Raw genomic sequence first — 15,727 nt, 5'->3', positions numbered from 1 at the left:
GCAGGTTGAAGAATGCTGCTAGCCATCCCCTCCTCGAGTAACCAGCGTGCTGTGAAAACTTCCGAAATGGCTTCTCGAATAAGAGGTTAACAATTACCGAGATATGTTTATTATTGTATACGCAAGGCTTCTGTAACGGCATTTCTGTTAAGAAACTTGAGGAAAACCAGTCAACTCGAGTCATCACACCTCGAAATGTATTACTTATATCTTCTATTTATTTTTTATCCGTATTATAACTGATTTGAGTAATCAAACTTGAAAAAATTATGACATTCTAGTTTTATATACATATATGTGTATATCTTTATACATATAAAATATATCTTTGCTAGGTATATATTTACATTAAAATATAATTATATGTACGATAAAATAAACGTCACAAATTTAAGAAAAATTTATTATCATGTATTAAAAATAAAAAAGAATTTATGTTCTTTTAAAGGATATAAAATTTTATTGAAGAAAAGTCAAAATAATACGCAAATCGAATTTTTGTTTTAACTTAATTCTTCTTAATTAAGGTATTAAATTTATTATTTAAAATATTTTTTTGAATAAATTTGATGCTTAAAATGAACTTATGATAGATTTATGGATTTATAATGAACTTCTAAAATATTTGTGAAATAAATATTTATTTAATTCATATAATTTACAATGTATTTTGGCAATGTGTGTGTTTTCAAATTATTGACAAAGATTTAACTTACTAAAGTCTATTGCTACATTGAACAGGAAAAATATTTTTTTTATTAGACTGTTGAACATTACAGTATATAACAAATCATCATTGATTTTCTTTGATCTTTAATATCTTCCATTTCTTTCTCATTCATATTTATTCTAATTCACAAGTTTAATTTAATTTTAAATTATTTTCATTCTTCCACAATAAATGTATCTTCATTCTCACATTCTAACACTCTTATTTTCATTTTCATGCAATCGTTCAGTTGCTTTTTCTCATTTTTACATCAGTTTTAATATATATTAATATATCTTATTTAAATTATTTTGCACTTGATTTATCTCAGTCAGGATAAGATTATATATACTTTTGAAAGACCAGTAAAAATGTGTATTTATATATAGACATAATATTCACACACTACACACTCGTATATGATAACAGACTTTTTAACATTTTTCAGAATATAATATTTTTTTACGAACCATTTCGTTTTTTATTCACTGAGGTATTAGATTACGTAGATAGCTCAGTATTTCTTCTGTATCTTTCATTAGAATTGCTTGCCTGGGATATTTGAAACAATTTCCAGATAACAATAGATTTCTAAAAGAAAATTTTCTATAATTACAATGTTATAGGTAAAAACACCAAACTATTTACAATAAGTCCATTGAAAATAAATTGTACTAAAGAGTATGACGAAAATATGAGCAATAATATTATGTAATTTTAATACATGAAATGCTTGTTACCTTAAGTTTTTCAAGTTACCAAGTTCAGGAGGTACGTGAGAGATATTGTTATTCATCAGATTTAAAACTGCTAGCCGTTTTAACTTTTCCAAAAGCGGCACGTCGATTTTTGAAATTAGATTGTCATTGATAATTAGACTTTCCAAAGATTCGACGTCATAGATAGCTTCTGGTAACTCAGTGAACCTGTAAAATGATAAATATGTAACGCATAAATTTATTTATGTATTTTGTATACATTAGATGTACAAGTAAATAATCCACAATTTCTTAATAAAATTCAGTATATATTATTGAAACATTCTGATATAGTTTAATCATGGAAATAATTCTATTATTTTTTTATACTTTTCTTCATGTTTCAAGCAAGTTATGGATTCCGACTCGATAGAACTATTTGATTTAAATATTTAAATAAAGAAAATTGAGCAGCCTATGTAATTTTTCGAGTGATTTTCCATTTTATAAAATCGAGAGAGTATGTGTAGATATTTTTGTTTATTATGTATTTTTATTTTGTATTAATTTTTTTTTATATAACTTTGTTATGAAAGAATGTAGGAAATTGTATTACAATCTTGCATAGTGGACGTGGTAATACTTGCTGCGCGGCAAATGTTAGCGCAATAGTCAAATAAATTCGTCACTGGACAGAAAACTGAACTCGATCTAACTTTGACTATCACATCGCATCCTGTGTTTCCGCGTACACTGGGCAGGAATCATTAATTAAAATACTTATAATACCTGTTAAATGAGAGATCGATATCTCGCAAATATTTCAGGCAGCTGATACTCGACGGTAGAGATTGCAGATGATTTGTACTTAAGTCTAATATCTGCAAAAACTTATACTTTTCACCAATCCATTCCGGTAAACTCGCTAAATGATTTGAAGTTAACTTTAGATCTGTTACTGTAACGATCGTCGACATTTTATCCGGCAGTTCCGATAGCTTGTTTCTACTTAAGTCAATGATTGTGACGGAGGCGTTTGCTGCATCTTCTAAGATCTCTTCGGATATTTCCACAAGATTTTGTCCAGTTAAGCTAAACAGCTTTGTATGCTTCATCACGTATCTGTATTATAAATTGTATTAGATTTCATTGTGATTGTGGCATAAGAGTTGCGTGTTTGCTCTTTGTTCCAAAGATTCAGATTTAAAATATTCACCGTTAAATCAGTCATTTTTAAAAAAGATTTTCCGCATTTCTTGCACGAATTTCAGATCACAATTTGGAATTTAAAAATAAATTGTGCAAACAGATGCAAAAAAATCTTATTGAAAGTGATTTATTTAAATGACTTCAAAATGTTAAATATTTTATTAGAGATTTCATTAGCTAATGGTCGGGATTCGGTAGGTTCATTTTTTTAAACTACGTTAAAGTTAAAAATTACATTAAATTTAGTTAAATTAGATTAATTTTGAAAAGCAGTACATAGTGGCATTAAATAAAAATGTCATAATTTATTTTAGATTACTCTAAATAATGAAACATTTATAATACGGATCATCAAAAAAATTTAATATTTTATTTGTAAGTTAAATATGAAATAACTGATATATTGTTTTTTTTTCACGGAAATAACATTTTTTCCTTTTACATAGGTAAATTTTTAACTTGAGAAAAAATTTAAAATTTATGTGCTTCAGAAATAACTAGTTAAAGTTGAAAATTAATTAAGTTAATAATTATTAATGTTTTAACTTTTTTATTTAACTTTTAACATTTTAATTGGTTATTACTCAACCCTGCTAATTGCAAATGTATAGATAATTGTATACACAAAATATTTTTAGCCTTTACATACTTATCGGGATAAATATTATTGCCACCGCAGGGTTGTAACAATTCTCTAGTGATTACACTTGTATTATTATCTACAATTTGACGAATATGCGTCAAGATGCGAGGTGTACCGCATCGTATTATGTCTCCTCTCACATTTGTTATATTATTTCCCTCAATTACAAATTGCTTTAAATTTGGCAATATACCAATGCAAAAAGGTATCCTGTAAAAAAGCTCTATTTTAACAGACGATCTAATCTAACGATATAAAATGGTAGTGTTAAAGAAGCTCTATATAACGTACAAAGTTATATTATTGTGCGACAAGTCAAGAACTTCTAAATTTATCAGTTTGACTATTTCCTCGGGTATCAATTCAATTTTATTGCCTTGCAACGTGAGCTTTTTTAGATGCCCTATTGCTTCCAAGCGTTGTGGATCAATCTCCTACAAGAGAAAAAAAAAATTAGTGCTTTAGTAAAGCAATGTTTAGAGCGGCAATTTTAGTCTTGATTGGCTCAAGCATAAAAAATATATACATTAACACATACAGGAATATTATTGTTATCCAAATGCAATACTGTTAAAGCTGAACAACCTGATATGTCTGGAAATTCCTGTAAATTATTCGATTGGAACATAATTCTCTCTACTTTTCGCAATTCACCTAACGGTGGTATAATCTCCAAATGATTAAAGCTGATATCTAATGTTTTTAATGCTGCAGAAAATATGATAATCATCATCAAGTAATAAAATAAATATTGTAAGAATTGGTTCACTTTCCATATTAATTAGGTCTATTTAGTCAAATCTGGTCTATTTAGCTAAACTTCTTCTGTTCATCTTTTTTCTTTTTCTCTCTAATGGAAAAAGAAAAGAGGAAAGCTGAACGAAGTTCAGCTAAAGAGGATACATATTATTGTATCTACGCGTGAGAAACTCACATCTCATACTTGTTACATCAGGTGGTAACTCTTTTATCATATTGTGACATAAATTCAATGTCTCTAGCCGCACCATGTATCCCATTCCAATTGGTAATTCACTTAAATTATTATATGATAAATCCTAAAGACAATAATTATTTTATGTACAGTAATTATTTCATTGAAATTAGTTTTATAGAATCATGTATAATTCTTAGATAAATTTAATGCTGGCAGTATTTATTTATTTATTACGGTCAATAATTATTCTTTATTTTGAATAGAGTTGCTGAACAATCATTAAATGACTGTTCAAGAAAAATATTAAAATAATAAGTCTTTAATAATAATGTTGCAAATTGATATTTTTTAGATTCAATTTTCATACAGATTTGATTAAAATATCATCTACTTGAAAATGTAATTATACTATAATGTTAGTAAATGTTTTTAACACTCCAAATAAGTGATTAATCAAATAAATACTATCATTAAATTTCTCTAAGAAAATTCATAATAGTATGTAGTACTTTTTACCATATGAGTTAACATGATTAAATTCCCGATCTCAGGCTCGAGTATACTTAAAAGATTATTTTTTAGATATAACTCGCATAACTCTTCCAACGTGTAAAATTCATAAGGTAAACTTTTTAGCTTATTGTCCGATAGATTTATTATTCTTAGTCTGCGCAGAGAACCGATTTCTGCTGGTAATTTTTCTAACAAATTGTTGTTCAACTGAAAATGACATTAAAATTATTTGAGATAAAGTATATTGTATATAATGGAGATATTGCAAAATGTACCGCACTTTTAAAATCACAGTATAAATGATTTATACGTACGTCCAAGGTACTCAGTTCAGTTAGAAATTGTACTTTTTCATCAATTAGAGTTAAACTATTAAAGCTCAGATCTAGCACCTGCAGCGGCTCCTGTTCCCACCATCGCTCCTCCAAGGGTTCGTAATCAAATTCGACATGTAAATTACGTAATTCCTCTTCCGTTAACTCGTTTATACTCCATATTTTGTCAGGTACTGTAACGCAGGTTAATTCCTACGTTCAGGATTCTGCTTCTATGCACCACGCAATACTACTTTGCTGTTAAGTTCAATGAAGGTATTGATTTAAATTTACTTACCTGATATTGAGAATGAATCTACTTCTAAATTATGTTGGATACACCTAAGATCACTTTTAAATATTACACGATTTTTAGCAAAGCGTGCAAAGCAACTTAAGATAATGGTTTCCATATGATAGCACGTTTCAAGCAATTTCACTCATAGTTATAAGCATAAATTATTTTTAAGTGATATGAATCATTAGTGACACGATATTAAATAAAATAAATGTTACCTAACTAAATTCAACTAAATTAAGCCTAAATTAAAAAATTTAAATATTACAAGTTCTTACTGATAAAATTTGGAATTTTGCCGCATTTATGATCTGTATTTATATACACATATGTGTGATTAAAAATATACATAAAAAAAAAGAAACACAAATTGCATGAAACCAGATTTATTTAACTTTCACATTACAGCTAAATTGTTTGTATGTTATAAATATATTAGAAAGATGCCAATTTGTTACACCAATTGTTTCTCTTATCTACACTAGTGATAATATATTAAAATACAAAGTTTAAAAATTTTGTATGTTCTGAAAAAAACTTGACAACAAATAATAGAGAAAGATTGCGCACATCTCATTCCTTTGCATTCTCATTCACAATGCTTATTTGTGCATATAACATTCTGTCTTTGTTGTACATATATAAGATTCCATCTGTCGTGTCATATGAGATTCTCTGCATAAAAAAGAACATTAGTATCAAATTAAAACTAATATATTCTATTTAACAATTATTGTTTCATATTATATTCTTGCTTATACATAAATGAAACAATAATAATCTTATACAATGAGATAATTAAAGCATTACTATCAATAAGTATTATCTCCAATATTTTCAAAACAAGGATGCTCTTTTTTTTCTGGACTTTCGATTCTTTGGAGAACTGATATCTCGATATCTTATATTTTCCAAAGAATTTTACATGACACTATGGCGAACAACAGGAAAACACTAGTCACTGCACTAGTCAGTGAACAAATGAAAATATTTTCAGTAAAAATTGCACTTTAATGAAATTGTATGAAAAATATCAATTTATTATTTTGAAGTCTTAACACTTATTCGTAAATAGTCAATGATGACTGTCAAATGACTGATGCAGTGGACCTAATGTGTATTTCATTCTCCTTGCATTCTTATTTGTAATGCACATGTGCAAATACACCGAATACAAATAAATCTAACAATAAATACTTATCTAATACTTAATGCAATGTTCAAGCAATAATAAACAGGCAAAAAAATAAAATAAAGAGATAAAAGATCCGTCTGTTGAGACTTCCTTGGTGAAAAGTGGTCTCAAAATATAATTTTTTAATATTTTTATATATAACTTTTTAAAAAATTCCCTAGATTTTTTATATAAATTAAAACGCTTTGAAATATTGAGAATGTTTACATCCTTTCTAGAATTCTTCATGTATAAAAATTCTAAAATATCTTAAAATTTCTTCTTCAATAATTTCTGGTAAAATTTAATGAAATCTGAAAAAGTTTAGTTTTTATAGAAATTATGAAAAATTTTGGAAATCCTAGAATATATAATTCACGCATATGAAAAATTCTACCAAAAAAATGCAGACTTTATCAGTATTTCTGAAAAGTGTTCCTATGTGTAATAAAAATTTTGAAGAAAACATTTTCACCAGGATCACGTATTGATGAAATCGTAAATGTTTCAACAGGAATAATGTATCTGGATATGCGCTATCACCGCAAACATGCACGTCCGTCTGATAATGAGCGCAAGCTCTCGTATGACCTAAATGATCCATGTAAATTGGAGCATGATATCGAGATAATTGTGCGACACATGAACGTAAAACGCAAGACGAATTCGTGTAGACAATATTGTTCGATTGTTCCATTCTTGAGTTTATAATTTAAGATGCACAGGTGATGCTCGTAATAAATATATACCCGTAGACAATCCCTTCGACGAGAGATTCAACCGCCCAGTTTTTCTCGCTCCTAGAATGACGCTTCTCGACAATTCATCGTTATCCTCGGTCTTGGTGCGCCGCTTGAACACCGCCAGGTGATTGGCTTTTTTTCGGGTGCTACTCATCCTGGAGTGAAATTGATATCCATTGATGCACAATTCTACCTCGGCAATTACACGCAATCTCCTTGATCTCGTTTTTTACGCGATGGAACGCAGGAAAAAATCGTCGTGCGTATGTAGATGCGTAAACACAAGTGGACGAGACGAGACACGAGAGAGATTACGTGCTGCACTGTGTTGCACTACGTCGCACTTTCTGCACTTGAAATAGAACATAAACATTAGACAAAAAAAAAGACAGATATCCACAAGCATTTGTTATTGTTAAATAGTTTAAAAATTTATTTTCAAAAGATCTGTAAAAAAATTTTATAGAAATTTTTGCAAGATTGAACATTTATATTTAAAATACCTACGGATAATCTACATTATATTATACAATAAATTATATATAAAATATGTTTTATGTGTTATCTATATAAACACAATAATCCATGGATGAAAGTAGAAAATTTTATCGAACGTAGAAAGAGTGAAAGTTTTATTTTAGCAAATAAAAATAAATTTAAATGAATGAAAAATTGAAATTTATTTTAATTGATCCGAGTTCGCGCTTAATAGTCTCGGAGTATATTTTTGAAGCTTTTGGATTCAAAGTTGTCACGCCGTAGTTCCGTCGGCCGCGGTCGTGGCCGTAGATGGCGCCCTCGCGCCGAGAACCGCGCACGCGCGCGTGTCGGGTAATTTACCGACCGAGGCGTTCGTCGTCGCACGCTCTTGCGCTACGACGGCCTTCACGCTCTCTCACCGAGAGGAGGAGCAGGAGAGTCGGTGTGTGCCGCTTGCTTGTCGAATTCGCTGCTACCGATCGGGGACACGGAGCGAGCGGGAGCGAGAGATACGCGCTCACGGCACGGGTCGAGGTACAGTGCACGCGCAGGAGACGACGATTCATTCGCCGTCCATTTGTCCGTACGGTAGACAGGATTTGTTTGTGCACACGTATACGCGCGGAGGAGCTGCGGCGGGTCCCGCTGCTGACGGCGTCCGTTTCCACGGGACGGAACGAGAGCCACGTCGGCGGAGTGGAGGCATCATCTGCCGGGGGGTGAAGGTGTGCGCGCGCGCGCGCGCGAGGTGAGCGTGGTGAGCGACCTGTGACGGCGATAACGAGGAGATCCTCGCCCGCGTCCCGGTGGACAGCCCGCTGCCACTGCCATCATCTCCTGCTCCTTTCCCCCTCCCCTCTCTCCACCTCTAGCTCCGTCGTCCTCCGACCTTGGACCGTGCGTTATCGTGCAGTGCGTTATCCCGATCTGCCACACAGTGATCTCCGCGGTGACGCGTTCGGATCACCTTCTCCTTTCCCCGCGAGGTGGCAACTTGGCGGCCGTGTCCGCACCCGCGACCCGCGCCCGGCCCTCGCGCCCGGCCCCCGCGCCCGGCGGTCTTCGCACCCGGTCACAGCACAAACACAGAGATTGTGGAGTCGAGGAGGTTAAGGGGACGGCACGAGAGGGAGGACGCGCCGTCCATCACCATGAAGCTCGTCGACCACGTGGTGCGGAGCTTCAAGGTGGCCAAGGTATTCCGCGAGAACACGGATCGGATAAACAGCATCGACTTCTCGCCGAACGGTGATACCTTGATCTCCTGCTCGGAGGATGATCAGATTGTGATATACGACTGCGAGAAGGGCACGCAGGTGCGGACGGTCAACTCGAAGAAGTACGGCGTCGACCTGATACACTTCACTCACGCCAAGAACACCGCGATACACAGTAGCACCAAGGTCGACGACACGATCCGCTATCTCAGCTTGCACGACAACAAGTACATACGCTACTTCCCTGGTCACACGAAAAAGGTAGTGTCGTTATGTATCAGTCCTATCGAGGATACTTTCCTCTCCGGTTCTCTAGATAAATCCCTGCGACTGTGGGACCTGCGCTCGCCGAATTGTCACGGGGTGATGAACGTCTCGGGACGGCCAGTGGCGGCGTACGATCCCGAGGGCCTCATCTTCGCCGCCGGCGTCAACTCCGAGAGTATCAAGTTGTACGACCTGCGCAGCTTCGACAAGGGGCCGTTCGTCACTTTCAAGCTCTCGCAGGAGAAGGAGTGCGATTGGACCGGACTCAAGTTCAGTAGAGATGGGAAAACCATCCTGATCTCCACTAACGGTAGTACGATTCGTTTAATTGATGCTTTTCATGGTACACCCTTACAGACTTTCGCCGGATACCTCAACAACAAGGGGATCGCCATAGAGGCCAGTTTTAGTCCGGATTCCCAGTTTGTGTTCAGTGGCTCTACGGATGGTAGGGTGCACGTGTGGAACGCGGAGACCGGTTACAAAGTTTGCGTACTGAACGGCGACCATCCGGCGCCGGTGCAGTGTATCCAGTTTAATCCCAAGTACATGATGCTGGCGTCAGCGTGCACCAACATGGCTTTCTGGCTACCCACCATCGACGAGAATGCATAAGACTAATTTATAAGAAATGTGGAGAATGCCAGAATCTGCACTTTGTAAACGAAAAGGAAAGCAAGAGTGAGGAAACTAAGGGGAGGGGGGGGGAGAGAAAGGAGAACGGGAAGAAAGGCAGATAGCTGAGAATGACAAACAATCGGAGGACGTTTGTAACTTGTTCGAGTGAATACATTTGCATTGCATTTACATTATGTGTATAAAATTGGAATAGCTGTCGTATGGCGTGCTAGAAACGTATCTGAGGGAGCAAACGAAACAGCTGGACCATCATGCTCGCACATTCGCGTTTCAAGAAGATCCACACGTGGAATGTGACTTTCCATCGCTCTCGTCATCGGCGTCACTGTCTTCATCGTACCAATATAGGAAGATCTATGTCTCGTAAACGTTTCGAATGTGTCTCATATGTATGCGGCCTGTTCCCGCGTATCTGTGTGTAATCGTTTAACGGTACGTGAAACGAAGTCTTTCGTACGCGGGAGGGAGTCGACTTCTTTGGATTTCGTCCGTTTCCGGGCCCCTCGACCGTCTCTCGCCCGACTGTGTTCGAGAAAATTATCGTAGAACGAAACTTCGTCGCGTTAGTTGCTGCGAAACGCCTGCGATGTAGAACGACGCTCTACATGCGGAAGCAATACCGTCTCTTCAAGAATTTTGTACGCCGAGATTAAAACATAGGAACTCGTCGAACAGTTAAGAGAGTCGCGTATTCTGAATATACAGCGTCGTTGAATGCAGCTTCGTTCCATCGAACGCATCGTAGGGATATGGAGCACCAACGAAACCGGATCGCGACATCATCGGCGACTTGTTCTCGGCTCGTTATTGTTACGCGTCTAACGCTTTACATTTTTGATAATCGATTACGCGCGTTGTCTCAGACACGGCATTAGAATGTTAATTTAATTAAAAACAAAAGAGCTTATGCGAGCGGAAACGAGCCAAAAAACGAAGTTTGTACATCTGACGGATTCTCGATGCATCGAGAAGGTAGCGAGGAAGCGAAGATCATCGAATACTTATTCAGAGCTCTTCGACGTTTCAAGGCAGCCCGTTGATTGTAATACCATTATGATTAATCTGATCTGCATGGTCGTATATAGGATAAGTTTTCTTAAGCTAATTCCGTGAAACCCGCAAGGAGATCGTCGCGCAAAAGTGATATCTGGAAATTTCCAATTTGCTTTCCGACATCAATTTTTGACATTGACAACTTTGTCCATTTTGCGACGCAAGTAATTGGCTGTAATCTTAGGTTTAGTCATCAGCCTTCTTATCTCGTCATCCATTTAGCTTTCAACATATGTAGTTTTAATATGCAAGATAAGACGTACATTATCTCATGGTTACAAATGAAGATTTAAAACGTAATTAGATATGGTTACGCGGAAATTATCGCCTCTTGAAAGCCATAGAAACGCGAACGCTCATAGAACAACGTTCAATGTCCGACTCCGAGATCTTCCTTGTTCCTGTATGCGGCCATGCCCAGTCTTTTCATACGTAGATTATCAAAAACCTAATTGCGCCCTGTATACACACGCGTACGCGCACATCGAAGACGAGCTAAAAACGTAGGTTTTACATCTGACGGATTCTCGATACGTTGAGAAGGTAGCGACGAAGCAGAGATCGTCGCCGATGTTACGCGTTGAAAAAAAGCTCCATCATCATCGTCGCTCTCGGAAAGTCACGTTTCTTTCCCGCACGTCTTCATCGCGTGGAAAGCTTCGACGATGGTGGCAGCCGGCGGTCTTGGCCGAAGACGAGGATTTAATATCAGAAGACGTTTCAGATATCGCGTCGGCGCGATACAGCGATAAAGCGGCCGAATATATTTATTATGCACGACGAGAAATCTGTTTATATATGTCACCGACGTAACTTCACGATCGGCTACGAAAATATAAGAAAAAAGAAGGGAAGAAAGAAAACAGGATTTATCACACGAGAAAGAGAGAGAGAGAGAAAATTCCCTACAAATAGATAATAGTCCTCCGCGACAAGGTGTTGCGTCATCGCGTTGTAGTAGTATTCATTACGGGGACATGCGTAATTGTTGGCAACAAATTCACAATACGATGTAATTTACACGCGTGGAACCGGCGGGCCGGATAAAAAACACGTTCGATATTCGTAGGGAACGCAACGTTTCTTTTCTTCCTTTTTTTTTTTCATTTTAGAAGTAATCGTATCACGGATTAATCCGGCAATATCTGGCGTTTATATGCGACACAGGACGGTATCTCGCAGTTGTCTCTCGGTGAACGAGATCATATTTATGCGTGTCTATGCGTGCACGCGTAACAGTTTCTTGCTCGCTGAGTAATCATGTCCGCGGTGTATACCGCCTCCGCGAAGCGAATAACGCGGCGCGGACGAATAGGCGAGCGTCGTCGCACAGTTTCGTTTCTTCGTTAAAAAGCAGAGAGAAGAAAAAAAAACTACGCTGCCCGTTGCGAATGCTACACTCGCACGGAACCGTACGGCAAGTCACGTCGCAACTGTACGAATGACCAACTCTCCCGTTCTTTCTCGCTCTCTTTCTCTCTTGCAATTTCCGAGCTTTCCGCGCATTTCCGCGGAAGCGTTATAGTAAACTCGAATCAATTCGAACTCGAATCGTTGCTCGATCTATTCGATCGCCCGCCGCTCCCGTCTCCATCCTTTCGTGTATGTATATACGATAGTATCCATTATTTCCCGTAGAATTTTCTAGGCGTCTCCGTTTAACATATATTTCGTGCAAGAGCGTGTGGTCAATGATATTTTATTCGATAGCATGCATGCGTGCGTGTATGTGTGTACGAATGAGCGATTGTGTTGTACGATTGATTATTATACGTTTGTATCCAATGCGAGTCCGTCTGGGTGCGAGTGTGCGATTTTGCATGGATGAGAGCTTGCCTCCTGGCGCTGTAAAATAGTATTTTTTATAACAGCGACACGCGGTGTGCGCGAGAGAATTGTATTGATAGGGCGTATACCTGCGAACCCGTGCGGAACGAATCTCGCGTACGCTTTCGCGAAAGGGAAGAAACTAATTATACAGAGGGGACCGCGAAGATCTCTCGACCCTTCAGCTGCACAGTTTTGACCGTTCGAAATTGTTCGCGCTGACGAGAAGGCCGTCAATGCAGAAGCAATCTGTTTGCTTTATGAATAGCATCACTGGGTTTCGTTGTTTGTCTTCTCTAAAATATACGAACACGCGTCCAAGAGAGGCGCTCCGGACTTTAAATATTCATTGCGTTTGTAGTGTTTGACGTATGCGTGGCATGCGTTTTTGTAGTTTCAATTAATGTTATTCCGCACGTTTATGATCTTACACTGAAATAATTTGTAGCTACACATCACGGTAGTCGCGATTAATTATTATTCATATTGTTAATTGTTCCTCAGCAAGAGTGAGACGCTACTTATTGAATGTTACCTCACATCGTGGAATTTGCCTCGCTTTACCTCACGTTCATCTCTTCTTGCAATTTCTTTTTATATACATAGACACTGCGCGGCGAAAGGGTTGAGGGTCAATCGAGTCGCCTCGAATATTATTACGAGAATGATCCACGTATATAGATTAAACACAATTCAACACACACGTACATACTGCCAACCAACCGAGCGAGCGCCCGAACACGGGCCCGCGCCTTCAATCTCGTTCGACGTCGAGAATTTTGTGAGCCCTTAAAAAAAAAAATACCGAGCGATCGACTGTATTATTATTACAACTATACTGCTGCTATTATTACTACCGCTACCGTTAAGCGTTATAGATTAAACCGCCGGTTCGAAGCCCTACTCGATCGGCGAGCCAGCTCGCGCCCGCGATGAGCGACGAAATCCGCGGACGAAATAAAAAAGCGTGCGACGATACGAAACAATACAAAAACACTGTATACTCATCTTCAGATTGTAGGCAAAAAGACGGTCGCGCGCACAACAGATTGTAGTAATAGACCCTTGACAAGTTTATATTACCTTGGCGAGATTAGGATTTTTGCAAGACGAAGGAGATTTTATCGAATTCATCATCTCTCATCTAAATGTTCGTTAAAAAAAAAAGAGAAAAAATCGAGTAGCTAGGAGTGTTGAGCATCATCGTCTTGTACAAGATTACGAGAAAGGCTCACGTCGTACATGAAGAATTATGGTACATCCTGTGTCCATCTACCGAAGCCAACACTTGTTCTCTTACACATTATTGTTAAATTAATGTTTTTTTTTTACGGAATAAATTCGCGATGGTCTTCACCAGTGAGGCACCTTGCGATACGTAATGCCGTCGACGTGCAGGATAATCTTCGACGAAAGAGTTGTCTGATGGTTCAAGAAATCCGGCGAACATAACGGGCTTACATGGAAAAAAAAAATGTTAATTTGATTATATTTTTCGACTTGATATAAAATTTCTTCAATTCAAGTATTTATATATTCAAGTTGAATACTTAAATATTTGTGAGGAGGAGAAATTTAATCAAGCTGAAAAATTATGCGAGTTTTTAAATTCATTGATTCATCAGTCATACACATGCAACAATGTTCTTCAAAAATTGCATTTGCGATTGATGAAACAATGAATGAAGAAACTCTGCTATTTAGTCAAGTTAACAACTTTTCTTTTTCAGTATAGTATAGAGCTGTAAACGTGATTATGTCCCTTCCCCGTCACGCTCGTTGATTTATATGGTCATTTAACATAGTGATACAGATTTCAGATTTGACACACACACATACAAAAGCCCCGCAAACGAAACTAATCTAGGAGGAAGCTATCTAGTTTTATTAAGTTAACGTGCGTTTCGCGAGAAAATCAAATACAATAGTTCTCACGTTGAGACACGGCTCGCCTCGCGTTCAAAAGTGTGTTGTAATAGAACAGACACTCGACGGCGAATCTTGTGATTCTTCTAAGTTCCTACGTTAAGTCTTCGTGCAAATTTCTTTTTGACAGCTGAGCAGTGTGAGCGAGAATATCGAAGACCCACACGCTCGCTGTTGATCCTCCTGACCCTCGGAATTTCGTCGCGCGATCGGTCAGGGCTTCGTGCCGATTGCTGTAAGCTGCATGCGTTTTAGGGTATTAGGAACGTACTATGACAATATAGATCGCGTCATGTTGTAATTGGAGTGATCTGGATGATACGCGTAAACGGAAATGACGTGTAATGTTAAAAGGCATAGCCAAGTCGAAGAACACGATGTTTCTCCTGTTGCATCCTGGTTGGCTAGATTTAATCTATGGGATTTGTTGAAATTACGAGAATCACCATGACACCCTGACTTCATTCGGCATTCAATTGTAGACACAAGTTGCAAATGTAAGAATAACGGCACGAGGAAAACGCGACGCTCGTCTTCGAAATGTCTTCGATACTGTTCTAAGAATACCAATACGTGAAATTAATATACACATGTACAGTTACATCTTTTTCTGTGTTAAAAAATTGGAGAGAGGATCGAACAGATACTTATCTTAATTAAAGGATTTTTTTAACGATTTTAACAAATAAATTTGACGCATCGTAAACTGAACAGATATTTCATTGCCATTAATGACGTTTCATTAATAAATATATATATATATATATAAAATCGTTCCAATTTCACCCTATCGGCTGTTTCAAGATATGGATATGTATGTGAATGAAAAGCGATATGAATTTTCGTCCGCCAAAGTTGGTAGTCACGACATATCAGTGTATTTGTTAAGAAATTTGTTAGGTTGAAAATTTTCACTTGACAGGAGAGAGGCTCTCAAGAAGTGTACAAAAAAAAGGAGGGAATCCTTCGTGGAAAATGAATGTCAATAGTTTAGTATGCAGGCTGAATTGTATTTTTTATTTTTCTGTAAAAACATTTCGATTGAACGCACGAGAGTTTACTAAAAAAAAAATAATAAAA

At 37.0% G+C, this 15,727-nt stretch overlaps 2 protein-coding genes across 3 annotated transcripts; one reads left to right on the top strand and one right to left on the bottom strand.

Moving 5' to 3' along the window:
* Positions 1-729: 729 nt before the first annotated feature.
* Positions 730-7,580, bottom strand: LOC105203414 (leucine-rich repeat-containing protein 40). 2 transcript variants are annotated; one of them, XM_011172205.3, is made up of 10 exons: positions 7,245-7,579; positions 5,024-5,217; positions 4,713-4,916; positions 4,194-4,317; positions 3,798-3,967; positions 3,551-3,693; positions 3,266-3,469; positions 2,197-2,529; positions 1,450-1,635; positions 730-1,300 (listed from the first exon to the last, which is right to left on the bottom strand). In XM_011172205.3, exons 1-10 carry the CDS (start codon positions 7,390-7,392, stop codon positions 1,195-1,197), a joined length of 1,812 nt encoding a protein of 603 aa, XP_011170507.1. In that variant the 5' UTR covers positions 7,393-7,579; the 3' UTR covers positions 730-1,194. The 2 variants fall into 2 exon arrangements, 1 of the variants encoding a protein (XP_011170507.1); XR_851159.3 differs by lacking the exon at positions 730-1,300 and having other exon boundaries at positions 1,502-1,635; positions 2,024-2,529; positions 7,245-7,580.
* Positions 7,581-8,125: 545 nt separating this feature from the next.
* On the top strand, positions 8,126-15,727 carry LOC105203413 (WD repeat-containing protein 82). The gene has a single exon (XM_011172204.3). It carries the CDS (start codon positions 8,870-8,872, stop codon positions 9,815-9,817), a length of 948 nt encoding a protein of 315 aa, XP_011170506.1. The 5' UTR covers positions 8,126-8,869; the 3' UTR covers positions 9,818-15,727.

Source organism: Solenopsis invicta, chromosome 4 (genome assembly GCF_016802725.1).
Source record: "Solenopsis invicta isolate M01_SB chromosome 4, UNIL_Sinv_3.0, whole genome shotgun sequence".
NCBI classification, from domain to species: domain Eukaryota; kingdom Metazoa; phylum Arthropoda; class Insecta; order Hymenoptera; family Formicidae; genus Solenopsis; species Solenopsis invicta.
Note: the sequence above shows the minus strand (reverse complement) of the source record. Positions and strands in the feature narration are given on the sequence as shown.